The 18,375-nt window shown below is 41.3% G+C and overlaps 2 protein-coding genes across 13 annotated transcripts in view; one reads left to right on the top strand and one right to left on the bottom strand.

Annotated features, from left to right (window-relative positions):
- The window catches only part of LOC130906756 (membrane-associated guanylate kinase, WW and PDZ domain-containing protein 1-like), a 183,678-nt gene extending 178,779 nt beyond the window's left edge, over positions 1-4,899 (top strand). For 9 of the 12 annotated variants that reach the window (XM_057821414.1, XM_057821404.1, XM_057821396.1 and 6 more), the window contains one exon: positions 603-4,899. In XM_057821414.1, the coding sequence (XP_057677397.1) occupies positions 603-1,675 (1,073 nt within the window). In that variant the 3' untranslated portion in view covers positions 1,676-4,899. The remainder of the gene's footprint in view (positions 1-602) is intronic. The other 3 variants (XM_057821451.1, XM_057821444.1, XM_057821437.1) reach the window with 1 other exon arrangement.
- A 9,179-nt stretch (positions 4,900-14,078) lies between these two features.
- On the bottom strand, positions 14,079-15,577 carry LOC130906449 (rhodopsin). The gene has a single exon (XM_057820812.1). It carries the CDS (start codon positions 15,469-15,471, stop codon positions 14,407-14,409), a length of 1,065 nt encoding a protein of 354 aa, XP_057676795.1. The 5' UTR covers positions 15,472-15,577; the 3' UTR covers positions 14,079-14,406.
- Positions 15,578-18,375: the final 2,798 nt, after the last annotated feature.

Genomic DNA, 18,375 nt, shown 5'->3' with positions numbered 1-18,375 from the left:
CAGAAACTGCTTTTTCAGCCTTGTCTATATTTTCCGCCATATACATATAGACACATATATATATATATATATACACACACATATATCTCATCAATCAAAAATCTGTGTTGGAAATGGAAGAAAATGGTCAATGACAAGGCTCAACTTGAAAAGCTGATCTGAAAACAACAATAAGAGAAAGTTGGAACCAGACTGATGAAGAGCACTGTTTGTCACTCATTAATTTCATGTCTCGGCTGTGATGAAAGCGAGACGTGGTGCAACAAAGTATTAGTTGGGTCTTTTGTTTTTTTTTTAATCACATCATTTTTATCCCGAAAAAAGGAACTGTTACTTACTACCACAATTGTTTCTCTCATTTTCTTTTACTGTTTATTGAAGCCAGAAATATACACAGTAAAACAACTTTGTGAGCATCCACCGAGACTGGGGATTCCATAATTTTTGCCAGGCGTTGTATATGCTACAAGCCACTGAGCACGTTTGCATGAGTTGCTTTAAATCCCCACCCAGTGGTTCTGCCATTTCACCGCAGCCTACCAGACATCCATACAGGAGGTCTGTCACTCTTTTCAACCATCTTTTTTTGTCCTTTCCTTCAGACGGCAGCCATGACGGGTACCCTCCCACACTCGGGGCACAAAACACTTCGGAAGTGAGAACGCTGCCACCCAACAGCCGATATCACACTTCATTGGAGTCCAGTTATCCACCAGACCTTCACACAACATCACGCCAGGAGGAGGCTGGGCGTGGCCGAGACAGGACCAGGGACAGGGTTGGGTCAGATCAGATGGACTATCAAGGCCGACCGTTTAACCCTCACCTTCACCACACCTGGAATAACAATCACAGTCACAGTACTCCCCGACAGCCGTCCCCGGACAACAGCAACGGTAGCAGTGGCAAGAAAACCCGTGGGCGCAAAGTCAAAAAGTCTGAGTCTGAAAGCGGCATTTCCAAGCTCCTAAAGACTCTGAGGAAGGACAACTCTGGGAAGAAGGCTGCAGCGACACAGAAACTCAGGGGCCAAGGGCTCTCAAACAGTAGCTCGACTTTGGAGAGGAGGTTTCGTGCACAACGCCACGGTTCCCTAGATCGCTCGCCAACGCGAAAGCGCACCTCCTCCCCCGATCGTAGGCGGGCCAAGTCAATGGACCGCAGGGCCGAGCGGGCGCAACGGGATCGTACGCCTCCGAGGGAGTATGACGACGGAGGCTTCCTCGCCGTCACCCCTGAGCGCAAATTATATGAAAGGCGGCTCCTTAAGGACTCGCAGTTGAGCGTGCGAGTCACCCCTGAGCGCTTTAACAACAACGGCGGCGATTCCTCATCTCTTTCTAGGGGTCGCACGTACGATCGGGTCAGCAAGAATGGCAATCTGTTGCGAGACTCTTCCCCCGAGTGCTATCGGATGAACGGAACCCCGGAGAGGCGATACAGAGTGGAGCGGGACTCTTCCCCTGACAGCAACTACAGCCGGGACGAGCAGAACTATGCAGCAGCACCCAGACTTAAAGACTACTATAGCATGATGAAGAACAATGCTGCACACAAAAATGCTGCATACAAGAACACAGGCCACAACAACAACACAGTTTGCCAAAGCCCTAACCAGCTCCCTGAGCCTAAAAGAAAGCTGTACAAAGAAAGCCCCAAAGACCTCAGCATCTAGAGCGGAGTGAACTCTTTCCCCTATACAAAGTGTGTACCATACACTGGAATTGGACTAATGAAGACCCTAACGGTTTATTGATTGACTTAACTTCTTGTGATCCCATCTAGAGAGTCCTATAACAGCAGGAGTACAATCCCATCCACTCACACTGGTCGTTTTGTCATTGTTACGTTGCTCATAATAGGTTATTGTACTATTATAGAAGTATTGTATGTGCCTGCATATGAAATCGGTGATTTTGCTTTTTTGTCCTCATTGCTGGATCTAAATGGTTTGCTCCCTCCCACACAGTACGAGACATGCTTCCAATTGTGCTTTCTTATAAATTTTATTAAGCATCGATTACTTTAATGAACAATTGAGAGCACAATTCACCCAATGGCTTACAAGAACTGTGGAAATCTCATTGGGAGGTGTTAAAATTCGCAGAACTGGAGCTAAAGAAGAGGGTTGATTTTATAAATAATTTATTTCTTTCATGCGTCTGATTGCTGTTTTTACTCAATTTGGCACATATCGAACGCGTTTGGTTAAAGCCTAAGGGTATATGTTGAAAAAGCATGCTTGGCAAATTTTGTGTCCCTTTATTTTTTTAAATGCGTCTTGAAATCACTCTAGTTCCCAAACTAAAAATGGGAAGGTTGGCGATATGCCGTAAACAATGACTGAGCTAAACAATAAAGTAGCCACGATTTCAGCCAACATAAAAAATGAGTAGATGGAATTCAGAGGAAGAATGCATAAGGTTATTATCCATGTTCATGCTTGGAGAATTTAAGTTGTGCTCGCCACTGAAATTTTTGTATGAATGAAATCAACAAATACAAACATTCCCATCCAGCATCTGGCCGTCATCTTATAACTCCTCAGATTTTATTGCGCTTCATTGGTAGAGATGGAGAAACTGCAACATTATTAAACATTTTGAAAAAAATCATCAGAGGATGAGCAGAACCCAGTGGTGTTAACAGGATGCCAGGTATGGGTGGGCATTAGTCTTACCTGGGGGGGGGCAAAAAAAAAAAAGCTACAATGCTCAAGTAGGTCGAAATCCAGCGTAGGGCTCCTGCACCTTAAAACATGTTTTGTTTTCTCCTTGAGATAACTTGTGATTTGGTCTAAACAAATAAAAGATTATTTGAGTTTATTTGACTTAGAACACATCCATAACTTAACAGTATGGACATGCAGGTGACAATGTTTATTTAGGTAACCTATTGTGGTTCCTCGGTTTTATTATTTTTATTATTATTATTATTATTATAGTTATTCTTTGTTCCGCAGCCCCTTTGAGCTCAATTTGACCCCCTTAGAATGCTTCAAAATGCACCAAAATCGGCAGGCAGGTCAAGACAGGTGCAATCTTTGATACTGTGTAAAGGCAAATTTCAAATACACTATGTATGTAGCACCAAGCGCCCCCTAGCAGTCATTCTTTGTTCCGCCGACGCTTTGAGCCCTACTTTGACCCCTCTCAGAATGCTTCAAAACTCACCAAACTCAACAGCCAGGTGAATACTGGTGAAAACTTTGATAAAATGTAAAAAAAAAAAAAAATTTTTTTTTAATATATCAAAATATGCGTAAATGTGTGAAGCGCCCCTTAGGTAACAACGCAAAGGTTAAAACTTAAAACACATCAGTACAATATGAATGGGATACCATACGTGGTACCCAGACTGCCGTTAGTACTACATCCAGTTTTCTTTGGGTGAGCAAAGTGTGTCCGTGGGTGGGCACTGTCCCCATCTGACCCCCCCCCCCCGTAATGCTCCCGACAGAACCTATTTTTGTTTCTGATTGATAATATTCTCATTACGTTATTTGGTAAGCACTAGCTGCAATGCAGTTACCTAAAATTACAACTACCATTTGCTATACCATTTTTACTCGTTCCTAAAGCAAACCACAAGCACTTTTTTAAATGACAGCTTCTTTCGACTAAAACCAGACACGCTGACCGAGATCCAAAACAATTCTTGTGATAACAGACTTTCCCAGTACAGAAGAACAATCTGCCATGCTGAGCCACACTGTCACCCCACTGGAGTAGGACTGCTGCTTCATAGCGTGTTTTTTGTGTGTTTTTGTCTCACAACAAATGCATAGGCTACTGAAAGGCACATTTGTATTATATTTTTCTTCGTGAGAAGGACAGGTTTTAAAGAGTTCAAGTTGGCTCTCCTCAGAGCTAAAGTCGATGAATGGCAAGTAAGCAAAAGTGAATATGTCAATCTCTTGCTATGTCCGTTTCGCTGGTTAGCTTGGACCGCTCAAGAACACTCTGAAAATGTATGTCCTACATCAGACATTATATATCTACTATTCTTGGTGCGTGTGCGTGATTTTCCTGTAGTCAGCCGTGTCCCATCGGCCCATCACAAAATCTTGTCATCTCGTGACGCTGTTTTACCACCTTGGCAACAACAATTTCGCTAATACATGTAGGGAAATTGACTCGACACCTCCCCCTGATGTCGTCTTGCGTTGTCCTTGGTTACATCTTAGCAAAACTGGTTTATATGTGATTCTATTTTTTGGATAAAGCATGATTTATTCATGACCACCGTTGACCGCCATAGTACTACAGACAGAGAAAAACAATTCGTTTATAATGTTCACCTCTTGGCCCTCACCTGTAAAGATTTTTCCTATGTGATTATTGGGAACGTGTGGAGGAATGAAAATGTTGCCTTTTTCATGTACAAAAGAGAAATTTATGATAAACCTCAGCTGTGAGGAATGTGATAGTGTTTTTATCTCTGGATGGACCTGACGATTTATGGGAACTATGTTGATTTACTCTGGATCAGGTGTGTAAAGACCTTTTCAAATGAAAGACTAATTGGTCAGAAGCTGTTTGTCTGTTTGAATCTTAGCCTGCCTTTGTATTATAAAGCACTTGTATGCAGTCTGTGTTCTTCAAGCATTATTTCTTGCAATGTGATCCAGACTGTGTATGTGTTGATAAGAGCAGTACATGTATATGGGATTTTTTTTTTTTTTTTTTATAAAACTATGCATATATAAATATTACATTGTTCATAGCTTTATTTGATCCATGAAGCTATACATAACATTAGTCTAAGTACAAGTAGATGTGGACTTATCCAGCTTCTTTCCTTGAAATGGATTACACTGTATATGTAGCTATCAAAAGAAGTCTGTGAATGCTATTTTTATTATCAAAATAAAGTTTTCCATACAAATTTGTAGAGGAATCTTTTTATACTCTTATTCTGCCAATTTTCACAATTTCTCTATAGTACAATCTACATACAGTGGGGCAAATAAGTATTTAATCAACCACCAATTGTGCAAGTTCTCCTACTTGAAAAGATTAGAGAGGCCTGTAATTGGCAAAATGGGTAAACCTCAACCATGAGAGATAGAATGTGGGGAAAAAAGAACAGAAAATCACATTGCTTGATTTTTAAAGAATTTATTTGCAAATAAGAGTGGAAAATATGTATTTGGTCACCGACAAACAAGCAAGATTTCTGGCTGTCAAAGAGGTCTAGCTTCTTCTAACGAGGTCTAAGGCTCCACTTGTTACCTGTATTAATGGCACCTGTTTTAACTCATTATCGGTATAAAAGACACATGTCCACAACTCAGTCAGTCACACTCCAAACTCCACTATGGCCAAGACCAAAGAGCTGTCGAAGGACATTAGAGACAAAATTGTAGACCTGCACCAGGCTGGGAAGACTGAACCTGCAATAGGTAAAATGCTTGGTGTAAAGAAATCAACTTTGGGAGCAATTATTAGAAAATGGAAGACACACAAGACCACAGATAATTTTCCTGGATCTGGGGCTCCATGCAAGCTCTCACCCCGCGGCGTCAAAATGATAACAAGAACGGTGAGCAAAAATCCCAGAACCACATGGGAGGACCTAGTGAATGACCTACAGAGAGCTGGGACCGCAGTAACAAAGGCTACTATCAGTAACACAATGCGCCGCCAGGGACTCAAATCCTGTACTGCCAGACGTGTCCCCCTGCTGAAGCCAGTACACGTCCAGTCCCGTCTGTGGTTCGCTCGAGAGCATTTGGATGATCCAGAAGAGGACTGGGAGAATGTGTTATGGTCAGATGAAACCAAAATAGAACTTTTTGGTAGAAACACAGGTTCTCGTGTTTGGAGGAGAAAGAATACTGAATTGCATCCGAAGAACACCATACACACTGTGAAGCATGGAGGTGGAAACATCATGCTTTGGGGCTGTTTTTCTGCAAAGGGACCAGGACGACTGATCTGTGTAAAGGAAAGAATGAATGTGGCCATGTATCGAGAGATTTTGAGACAAATTTCCTTCCATCAGCAAGGGCACTGAAGATGAGACGTGGCTGGGTCTTTCAGCATGACAATGATCCCAAACACACAGCCAGGGCAACAAAGGAGTGGCTTCTTAAGAAGCATTTCAAGGTCCTTAAGTGGCCTAGCCAGTCTCCAGATCTCAACCCCATAGAAAATCTGTGGAGGGAGTTGAAAGTCTGTGTTGGCCAACGACAGCCCCAAAACATCACTGCTCTAGAGGAGATTTGCATGGAGGAATGGGCCAAAATACCAGCAACAGTGTGTGAAAAGCTTGTGAACAGTTACAGAAAACGTTTGGCCTCCGTTCTTGCCAACAAAGGGTACATAACAAAGTATTGAGATGTTTTTTTGGTATTGACCAAATACTTATTTTCCACCATGATTTGCAAATGAATTCTTTAAAAACCAAACAATGCGATTTTCGGGGGGGGGGGGGGGGGGGTTCTCCACATTCTGTCTCTCATGGTTGAGGTTTACCCATGTTGACAATTACAGGCCTCTCTAATATTTTCAAGTGGGAGAATTTGCACAATTAGTGGTTGACTAAATACGTATTTGCCCCCAGCGTACTCCATTACTTTGGGTCGTTACATTTTTCCTCTTGAATCTACATATTAGATTTGACTTTATTTTTGCCAGACATGCCCAAAGTGGCTCTACCAGTTTTGCCAATGAGACGTCGCAGTAATAACCACATGACTATTATACCAATCAGACGTGACAATACAGTCACATGACCACACGCTTGCAGTTGGAAGTCCTGTAATGACGGTACCCTGTTCAATCATGTGGCGTCTTTAAAGTGCCATAAAAATTAGTGCAAATTCCGCCATTCTTTTTCGGAACAGGCACAATTGGTTGGTGGTGACTGGTTCCAAAACACCACTTTTGACCAACACATCCAGGTCAGCCTCGACTATGTCACGAATTGCATACGGCGCTGTCCTGGCCTTCATAAACTCAAGTTTGCTTTCTGGTTTAATGTGTAATTTCACTGTAATGTCCTTCATGCTGCCCAATTCCTCACGGAAAACCTCTTCATTCTTGTCCAGAATGATTTGTACTTGTGAAGAACCGTCTGACAGCCGCCGAACTTCTAGCCAATTTACACGAAATGCATTAATCCACAGTCGTCCCACACTCAAAAAAATGACTTCGGTAGGTTGTAAAGTTTGCTAAAAGACAATGTGCATTTTCAGCAAGAACACATCATGTTTCCAAGGTGAGCATGATTAAATCATGCAGTGCATACATAAACATGAACAATGAATGAGTAGCTATATTAGATCATGTTGATGCAACATAATGTTAACGTGCCTTTCCCACCAATTGCAATAGTCTCGTCATTTCTCGCGAGATTTAAAAGTAGGGTTGCCAACTCCCTGAAAAAATAAGTGACACCTCATTGGTAGAGCCGGCCGGCCCAATAACCGTCACCATTTAATTATTATTTTGTTTGTGAAAAGTGATTTTTTTTTTTTTTTTATTAGATGGGGCTTTGCAAGGCACAGTAAAATTCCTTAACTTTATTTTTATTTCTTTCATTCATAATCTTACTATCCACATTTTTTCAGCGCACTGGAGACTCCAAACCGTTTGACCGACCGGCACCGTTTAAATATCAAAATGACCGGAATTCATTTTTAATGGCAAACATTTTCCCTTCATTTTCAATGACAGGAAAACATGGGTGGTTGTGATTTTTGACCACTTACCATTACAGCCCATTGACATTGACGTGGCGCCTAAGTAAGTCAATACCACTGATACCACTATGTACGTCCATGCCATTGACTGTCATGAATGTTGCTACTATTCATGCCAATGTACTGGATTCCATTGAGGCATATATAAATTGATGCTATTGACGGCCATTTACGTTAAAATTAGGGCTGTCAAACGATTAAAATTTTTAATCGAGTTAATCACAGCTTAGAAATTAATCCATCGTAATTAATCGCAATTCAAACCATCTCTAAAATATACCATCTTTTTCTGTAAATTATTGTTGGAATGGAAAGATAAGACAAGACGGATATATACATTCAACATACTGTACATAAGTACTGTATTTGTTTATTATAATAATAAATCCACAAGATGGCATTAACATTATTAACATTCTTTCTGTGAAAGGGATCAACGGATAGATTCTTAAAGGATAAATGTGAGTTTATATTGTGACTAAATATTGCCATCTAGTGTATTTGTTGAGCTTTCAGTAAATAATAATGTAGTGACAAAACAGTTCTGCCCAAATGCATGATGGGAAGTGGGTAACCATGACTGTGTGTGGTGGCTGCAAATACTATATCTTCTCTGTGTTGTGTACAATGCAGGGTGTTAAGAAAAAGATCACCTCCTGTCATTCTTCCCCAGGTTGCTCGCCTCAATAGTTATAATTGTTTAGGAAGAGATGTCAAAGCTTTAGGCAATTAAAAGCACGGTCCAAATGAATGCCTGTATCCACTCCACTCACTTGTCACTGCCTCTTAGCTCTGTATAAACGTAGAACGACGCCATTGTAGTCTGTTTGTGGCAATGCGTGAGTGGGTCGTTCCGTGCATGCGTCAAATATTTTAACGTGATCAATTTAAAAAATTAATTATCGCCCGTAAACGCGATAAATTTGACAGCCCGAGTTGTGCCTTATGTTCGCTCAACATGTGTGCTTTATGTTAAAAGAACACAATTGCTAAATACTGAAGAAAAGCAATTTAATCAGGTGCAAATTATGTATTTCTTTAATGTCGGTTCAACATGTATTTTGGGGTGAACATGAGTGCCTTATGTTGGCTCAACAAGAGTGCGTTATGTTCACGCAACATGAGTGCCCAATGTTGGCTAGACATGTGTGCTTTATGTTAAAAGGACACAATTGCTAAATTCTGAAGGAAAGCAATATTATCAGGTGCAAATTCTTTCCATAATTTTTTTATGTCAGTTCAACACCCCATTTTTTTGAGTGCGTGATGGAAGCAAAATTTCCTTTTTTGACATGCACTGGAAGTTGGCAGTTTGCTCATTGCATTGCACGGTAATGTCAGTCATTCCTTTCATGTGCACTTTGAGTCCAGTGTACGCTTTGAACACAGTGTCTGACAGTCTTAATGGAAGGTGTCTCACACTGTTTATAGACTTGGTAAGACACAAGCGATGCTTTTGATCCAGTGTTTCTTTGCATTTTTACTGGGTGACCCTCTAACTTTGGTGTGACCCAGTAACACTCAGAGTTTCCGTCCACACTCATTACATGCACAGTATACACGTCTCTGTCATCTTCGGAAGTAGAGGCACTCTCTACTGCTTGGACATATTTCTTTGTTTTCTTCTTGTCATCCATTTTCTTTCCTTTTTCTGTGCTTGTTTTATTCCGACAGGCACGCTCAACATGACCCTTCTTTCCACAATTATGACAGTTCATTTCTTTGCACCAGCAGGTGGAGGCAAGGTCCCCCTTTTACCGCACCTAAAACGGGGACCAGTACCATTGCTTTGGGTACTTGCCACTTCGTGTATTCTGCTCATCATGTTCAGTTGTTGAGCCTCATTTGAAGCCCTTTCCATAGCCGCACTTACAGTTGTGGTCAAAAGTTTACATACACTTGTGAACAACATAATGTCATGGCTCTCTTGAGTTTCCAGTTATTTCTACAACTCTGATTTTTCGCCGATAGAGTGATTGGAACAAATACTTCTTTGTCACAAAAAACATTCATGAAGTTTGGTTCTTTTATGACTTTATTATGGGTTAACAGAAAAAGTGATCAAATCTGCTGGTTCAAAAATATACATACAGCAACAAGAATTTTCAATTTCTTGTGAGTGATTATTGACTTGAACAATCATTGACTTGAACAAGTCAGGAAAGTCACTTGGAGCCATTACAAAGCAGCTGCAGGTTCCAAGAGCAACAGTGCAAACAATTGTTTGTAAATATAAAGTGCATGGCACTGCTTTGTCACTGCCACGATCAGGAAGAAAACGCAAGCTATCACCTGATGCTGAGAGAAAATTGGTCAGGAGGGTGAAGATTCAACCGAGAATCGCCAAAAAGCAGATCTGCCAAGAATTAGAAGCTGCTGGAACACAGGTGTCAGTGTCCACAGCCAAGCGTGTTTTGCATCTCCATGGACTGAGAGGCTGCCGTGCAAGAAGGAAGCCCTTGCTCCAAAAGCGGCACCTTAAGGCTCGACTGAAGTTTGCTGCTGATCACATGGACAAAGATAATACCTTCTGGAGGAAAGTTCTGTGGTCAGACGAAACAAAAATCGAGCTGTTTGGCCACATTGCCCGGCAATATGTTTGGAGGAGAAAAGGTGAGGCCTTTAACCCCAAGTACACCATGCCTACCGTCAAGCACGGTGGTGGTGGTAGTACTATGCTGTGGGGCTGTTTTGCTGCCAATGGAACTGGTGCTTTACAGAGAGTAAATGGGATGATGAAGAAGGAGGATCACCTTCAAATTCTTCAAGATAACCTAACGTCATCAGCCCGAAGATTGGGTCTTGGGCGCAGTTGGGTGTTCCAACAGGACAATGACCACAAACACACATCAAAAGTGGTAATGGAATGGCTAAATCAAGCTAGAATTAAGGTTTTCGAATGGCCTTCCCAAAGTCCTGACTTAAACCCTATTGAGAACTTGTGGACAATGCTGAAGAAACAAGTCCATGTCAGAAAGCCATCAAATTTAACTGAACTGCACCAATTCTGTCAAGAGGAGTGGTCAAAGATTCAACCAGAAGCTTGCCAGAAGCTTGTGGATCGCTACCAAAAGCGCCTAATTGAAGTGAAAATGGCCAAGGGACATGTTACCAAATATTAGCGCTACTGTATGTATATTTTTTCTGTTCACCCATAATAAAGTCATAAAAGAACCAAACTTCATGAATGTTTTTGTGACAAAGAAGTATCTGTTCCAATCACTCTATCAGAGAAAAATCAGAGTTGTAGAAATAACTGGAAACTAAAGAGAGCCATGACATTATGTTCTTCACAAGTGTATGTAAACTTTTGACCACAACTGTATATCAAAGGCTTTCTTTAATGTCAGTCCACTTTCTGAGAGTAACTTCTTTTGTGTAGCTTTAAACTATTTGACATAGAATCAACATTTCTCAAAAGTGTGGATTTCAACCACTCTCCCAGTTTTTATTTGGCACTAATAGACCATGGAAAATTGGAGATATAATCGTTTTAATTTTGTGGTAAGAAATGTTTTCTGCACTAGAGAACACTCATGCTTTTTGTTTTTTTTAAAAAAATTTTTAATCAGACATTGGAAGCAATTACTCACGTTACTCTTAACTTTCACTGAATTCTTGTAGAGTGGGGCAAACAAGTATTTAGTCAACCTCTAATTGTGCAAGTTCTCCCACTTGAAAATATTAGCGAGGCCTGTAATTGTCAACATGGGTAAACCTCAACCATGAGAGACAGAATGTGGGGAAAAAACAGAAAACCACTTTGTTTGATTTTTAAAGAATTTATTTGCAAATCATGGTGGAAAATAAGTATTTGGTCAATACCAAAAGTTCATCTGAATAATTTGTTATGTACCCTTTGTTGGCAATAACGGAGGCCAAACGTTTTCTGTAAGTCTTCACAAGCTTTTCACATACTGTTGCTGGTATTTTGGCCAATTCCTCAATGCAGATCTCCTCTAGAGCAGTGATGTTTTGGGGCTGTCATTGGGCAACACGGACTTTCAACTCCCTCCACAGATTTTCTATGGGGTTGAGATCTGGAGACTGGCTAGGCCTTGAAATGCTTCTTAAGAAGCCACTCCTTTGTTGCCCTGGCTGTGTGTTTGGGATCACTGTCATGCTGAAAGACCCAGCCACGTCTCATCTTCAGTGCCCTTGCTGATGGAAGGAAATTTGTCTCAAAATCTCTTGATACATGGCCACATTCATTCTTTCCTTTACACAGATCAGTCGTGCTGGTTCCTTTGCAGAAAAACAGCCCCAAAGCATGATGTTTCCACCCCCATGCTTCACAGTGGGTATGGTGTTCTTCCGATGCAATTCAGTATTCTTTCTCCTCCTAACACGAGAATCGGTGTTTCTACCAAAAAGTTATATTTTGGTTTCATCTGACCATAACACATTCTCCCAGTCCTCTTCTGGATCATCCAAATGCTCTCTAGCGAACCGCGGACGGGCCTGGACGTGAACTGGCTTCAGCAAGGGGACACGTCTGGCAGTGAAGGATTGGAGTCCCTGGCCGCGCATTGTGTTACTTATAGTAGCCTTTGTTACTGTGGTCCCAACTCTCTGTAGGTCATTCACTAGGTCCTCCCGTGTGGTTCTCGGATTTTTGCTCACTGTTCTTATCATTTTGACGCCACGGGGTGAGATCTTGCATGGAGCCCCAGATCGAGGGAGCTTATCAGTGGTCTTGTATGTCTTCCATTTTCTAATAATTGCTCCCACAGTTGATTTCTTTACACCAGGCGTTTTACCTATTGCAGATTCAGTCTTCCCAGCCTGGTGCAGGTCTACAATTTTGTCTCTGGTGTCCTTCGACAGCTCTTTGGTCGTGGCCATAGTGGAGTATGAAGTGTAACTGACTGAGCTTGTGGACAGGTGTCTTTTATACCGATAATGAGTTAAAACAGGTGCCATTAATACAGGTAACGAGTGGAGCCTCGTTAGACCTCGTTAGAAGAAGTTGACAGCCAGAAATCTTACTTTTTTTGTAGGTGACCAAATACTTATTTTCCACCACGATTTGCAAACAAATTCTTTAAAAATCAAACAATGTGATTTTCTGTCTTTTTTTTTCCACAATCCGTCTCTCATGGTTGAGGTTTACCCATGTTGACAATTACAGGCCTATGTAATATTTTCAAGTGGGAAAACTTGCACAATTAGTGGTTGACTAAATACTTATTTTCCCAACTGTATTTGAGTATTTTTTGGATGAAAGCTTTTACTTGAGCAAGATTATTTTGAGGTAACATGACTAAGTTTTGGCTACTCTATCCACTTCTGCTTAAATGCGAACAAACACCTTTCTCATGTTTGGTGCAGTTTATAGTCCAAAAATTACATTACTTTTTCCCGAAAGGTTAGCATTTGCTAAAAGTGTTTCACATTCACTCACAAAGTTCATTTGTGTGAAATTTGAGACCTGTCAGCCACCCACTTTGTTCAAATCACACGCGTTTGATACTTTCAACCAATAAACTGCTGTGACATACTGTAATTCTTGAAATACAGTATACATATTTTATATATAGTATTGTATGTATTTGGAATTGGAATTTTCTGATATTCTGTATCCAATTAAAATAAGAAAAATAAAGCTCCCAGGCCACATCAGTATTCCAGGACAGATTCGTTTCTACAGTGGTTACCATAGCAACACGTGAAGGTCATAATGCTTCAGTATGGCACACTGCTGAACCAAGAAATTGAATCTAAATCATATTGTTACCTAGTTATAGCCTTTTCATTAATCTGGTTAAATTTTTACATTTATTTGTATTTTATCTTAGGAGGACTTTCTATTAACTCATTGGCTGTCATTGATAGTGAAAGTTGTCCAATCCATTTTGACTGGGGCTCTGGCAGCAATCATTCAATCGCCCCAGACAATTTGGGTTGGAAATCTATCACCGACAATGGCAGTGAAACATGATTACTCAATACCAGCCATCCCAGTTGGAATGGATTTGATGTCTGTCACTGTCAATGGCCGAGAATGAGCTAACAAGCCTAATTGATTTAGTCATCCTTAATCTTCTTGTGCCCCCTTAATAATATCCATACTCGTCATGTAAAGAGTGGTATTGAGTCATGCACTGTATTAAGATTAACAATAAATAATACCATAATCCTTCACCTAGAACAAGTTCTAATTCCAAGGTGACCTACTGAATGAGTATGTTAATATGCAACTCCAAATGTAATGAATTCAATCGCAATTGTCACTCTCATGAAGTAGGTCTTGACTCAAGACATGAATGCATTCTGATCATAGCGTTCACATTTATTTCTTTGATCAATATACTCTATTGTCATTTGTGCATATCCATTCCAAGTGTAAGTAAAACAAAAAAACATAACGTCATTTGCAAAGTGCGTTTTATTTTACGTTGCCTTGATTACATGCCTCTACATTCAAAGATAAGCCAGTATCATATAGGATCCAACTGTTACAGATAAACATATAGTTTTCCCTCAATCTAGGGGAAACAAACTCATAGATGTGTTGGATATTCTGTACATACAGGAACAACTCTGTAATGGGCTGATCTTTCCCGCAACTGTCTTTATGTTTGTAAAAATACAAAAAGGAAGTTGTATAAGTAGACATGAGCCTTTAGTCGTGTCCTGGGGGGAGGAGAACTCTTCTTCTTGGGTAGTAGGTCGTGTTACGTGGGTTTGCGGCCCTTTTATGCAGGGGAGACGGAGCTGGAGGAAACGGAGGAGGCTTCGGTTTTGGAGGCAGTGGTGGAGGCGCCCTCCTCCTCTTCGAAGGGGTTCTTCCCGCAGCACAAGGTGGTGATCATGCAGTGGCGGAACTGCTTGTTCATGCAGATGTAGATCATCGGGTTGTAGATGGAAGAGCTCTTGGCGAAGAACGCCGGGATGGTCATGAAGACTGGTCCAAACTCGGCGCCCTGATGTGTGAAGATCCACCAGGCTACACTGGCATAGGGCAACCAACAAATCAGGAAGGCGATGACCATGAGGATAACCATGCGGGTGACTTCCCTCTCAGCCCTCTGGGTGGTCTCGGACTCCTGCTGGGCGGCGGCGGCTTCCTTGACGGCGCAGAGCAGACGGCCGTAGCAGAAGAACACAATCATCAGCGGAGTGAGGAAGTGGCAGACAAACATGTAGACGACAAAGGACTCATTGTTGAAACCCTCGGCCCGTGTGTAGTAGTCGACCCCGCACGAGCACTGCATGCCCTCGGGGATGTAACGGGACCAGCCGACAAGGGGGGGCACGGCGCAAGCGCAAGCCATTATCCAGGTGAAGGCCAAACCCATAATAGCGTGGTTCTCTCCGAAACGGAAGTTGCTGATGGGCTTGCAGACGACCACCCATCTTTCAATAGCCAGAACCACCAGGGACCAGAGAGCGATTTCACCGCCGAGGGTCGCAAAGAATCCTTCCAGATTGCAGCCCAGACGGCCGAGCACAAAGTAGCCGTGCATGGAGGTGTACATCGTAGTGGTGAAACCGCCGAACACCATGAAGAGGTTAGCCACCGCCAGATTCAACAGGATGTAGTTTAGAGGGGTCCGCAGCTTCTTGTGTTCGATGGTGACGTACAGAGTGAGGAAGTTGATGGGGAAGCCGAACAGGATGAGGAAAAACATGTAGGCACCCAGAGCAGCGTAGGCTGCTGGGTTGACAAGGTAGTACTGAGGGTATTCATAAGGACTCCGGACAATCCCGGTGGTGTTAACCATAGGGATGTAGAAATAAGGTCCCTCTGTGCCGTTCATGGTTGCAGTTGGCGGTCGCGATCAGCCCTTCTGTGGTGTTTCTTCTGGCTGTTCAGAAACGCGATTGTGGGGGACCTTGCTTCAATTAGAACCCGGTGGCGACGCTCAGCCTTTTAAAAGACGCACCTTGGATTATCACATCCCAAAGCCGTCAGCACAAAGTGATTTAGGCCACATTTAATTTCTAATCCAGCCATCACTGCAAACAGAACTGACCACTCATCAACATATTAAGGTATTACACTTGCTCGTTCTTCTCAGAGCTATTGAACACCTTTTTTAAACAACAGCAGCAGCAAACGTTCGTCCTGAAATGCACAACCTTGAAACGATCACCGTTTTGTTTTCTCTTCCATTTGCAAATAAGTGCTGATAAGATGACCAAATTCTAAACTGAAATATAACCGGTGCTATCAGTACCAGATGAGGGTTTTGAATTTCAGCTCAACAGAATTATCTTCAAAAACAGGCCTCTGAAATATTGATGGCATTCTTAATTTAATTACTGCACAACATTTTGAGGCAATCTCTCAAGTTAAAGGATTTTTCTAACTTTCAATACACTTCTCAGTAGGAATTTTGGCCTGCTTGTCATATGCGAACTGCTTCAGTTGTTTCAGATCCAGACAGCGGGTTTCAGCTCCATCCTCAGATGTTCAGTAGATTTAGATCGGGACTCATTGAAGGTCACAAGAGAATAGTCCAAAGTTCAGCTTTTCCCCATGCTAGGGTGTTTTTAGCCGTGTGTTTTGGGTCCTTATCCTATTGCAAAACCCATGACCTGTGCCTGAGACTAAGATTTCTGACACTGGACAGTACATTTCTCTCCAGAATACCATGATTGTCTTTAGATGTTATTGTATCCCGTTCATATTCAAGACACCGAGAGCCAGATGCAACAAAACAGCAGCATAACCAGGCCTTTCCCATGATTCACAGTAGGTGCAGAGTACATTTCTGTGACCACTTTTCAGCATGTACAGTCACGGATGAAACTATTCCCTGGAATTTTTCCGGAAAATCCACAATTTCTTCCTGACATTAATGCAATTACAAATGTTTTCAGTATGAATGTGTTTGTTTTTTTTATTTGCATTGGAAAAACACAAAAAAAGATGAAAAGAAAAGCCTAAATGTACACAATTTTACACAGAATACAAAAAATGGAAGAAATAACAGAAAGCAATCGCTTCCTATAACCATAAACAAGTTTCGTGCAATGCTCAGATGGAATTTTGGACCACTCTTCTTTTGCGAACTGTTCTGGTTCTCTCAGATTTGAAGGGTGCCTCCTGGCAACCGCAATTTTGAGATCTCTCCATAGCTTTTCAACGGGATTTAGATCCGGACTCATCGATGGCCTCATCAGAATTCTCCAAATAAGGTGCTCTTGTCTCTAACCATTTCTTGGTGCTATCTGAGGTATGTTTTGGGTCATTATTCTGTTGGAACACCCATGACCTCTGATGCAGACCCAGTTTTCTGACAATACAGCCTACATTGTGCCCCAAAACATATTAATAGTCTCAAGATTTTAAGACACCTTGCATGCTGTCAAGGCACCCAGTGCCAGAGGCCGCAAAACAACCCCAAAACAACATTGAACCTCCACCATGTTTGACTGTAGGCATTGTGCACTTTTCTTTGTCGGGCTCATTCTTTTTTCTGGCACTGGGAGCCTTGAGAGTATGCAAGGAGTCATAAAATCTGGAGACTATTAGCGTATTGGCCCGAATATAAAACAGTGTTTTTTGCATTGAAATAAGACTGAAAAAGTGGGAGTCGTCTTATATTCCGGTCTAGACATTATACCCATTCACGACGCTTGATGGCGCCAGATATCATTGAAGTGATGTTCTGTCATGACAGATCTCAGCTAGTAGCTACTCTCAAGTTTAACCAGTTTGCATTATTTTATTGCGATGTTTTTCCTTATTCAGATTTGTTTCAAGACTACAGTTACAGTTAGACCTCACTTTGATGGTTAATGCAGTTATTGCAATTTTGTTGTTTTATCACAATAGACTGGTTTATTTACATTTCAAAAACCAGAAGCCATTCATTTACGAATGTGATTGCACTTTAGTTTAAATGTTCAGATATTGAGATTTGAATGAGGCAAAAAAACATGCTTTTTTTCTCAAATATATTGTTATAATAATTTGTTTCAGATGTACTGTAATTATTTTCTGTATAAAAATTAATTTGATGTTCAAAAAGTATTTTTTTCAAACTTGAGTCTTGAAAAAGAAGGGGTTGTCTTATAATCAGGGCCGTCTTATATTCAGGCCAATACGGTAATATGTTTTGGGCCGCAATTAGGCTGTAGTGTCAGAAAACAGGGTCGGCGTCAGAGGTCATGGGTGTTCCAACAGGACAATGACCCCAAACATACTTCAAATAGCACCAAGAAATGGTTGGAGACAAAGATCTGGAGAATTCTGAGGTGGCCATCGAAGCTTCCAGCTTTAAATCTCATTGAACACCTATGGATATATTTCAAAATTGGTGTTGCAAGATGGCACCTTCAAATCTGAGAGACCTGGAACATTTCGCAAAAGAAAAGTGGTCCAAAATTCCATCTGAAAGGTGCACGAAACTTGTTGATTGTTATAGGAAGCGATTGCTTTCTGTTATTTCTTCCAAAGGATGTGCAACCAAATATTGAGCTGAGGGTGCCAACAATTTTGTCCAGCCTATTTTATGAGTTTTGTCTAAAATTCTGTCAATCTTTGCTTTTTTTCCTCAACTTTTTGTGTTTTTCTAATCCACATCCACGGTATAAACACATTCATACTGAAAACATCGCATTAATTTCTTTGAGAAATGCTGTATTTTCTGGGAAAAAAATCTGGGGATGCCAATAATTTCGTCCATGACTGCATATAAATCATGAAAAAATGA

Source organism: Corythoichthys intestinalis, chromosome 2, assembly GCF_030265065.1.
Source record: "Corythoichthys intestinalis isolate RoL2023-P3 chromosome 2, ASM3026506v1, whole genome shotgun sequence".
NCBI classification, from domain to species: Eukaryota; Metazoa; Chordata; class Actinopteri; order Syngnathiformes; family Syngnathidae; genus Corythoichthys; species Corythoichthys intestinalis.
This window is presented reverse-complemented; position numbering and strand designations above follow the sequence as displayed.

Excerpts from the sequence above, each read along its gene's own strand:
- LOC130906449 (XM_057820812.1), bottom strand. The coding sequence starts at position 15,471 with ATGAACGGCACAGAGGGACCTTATTTCTACATCCCTATGGTTAACACC.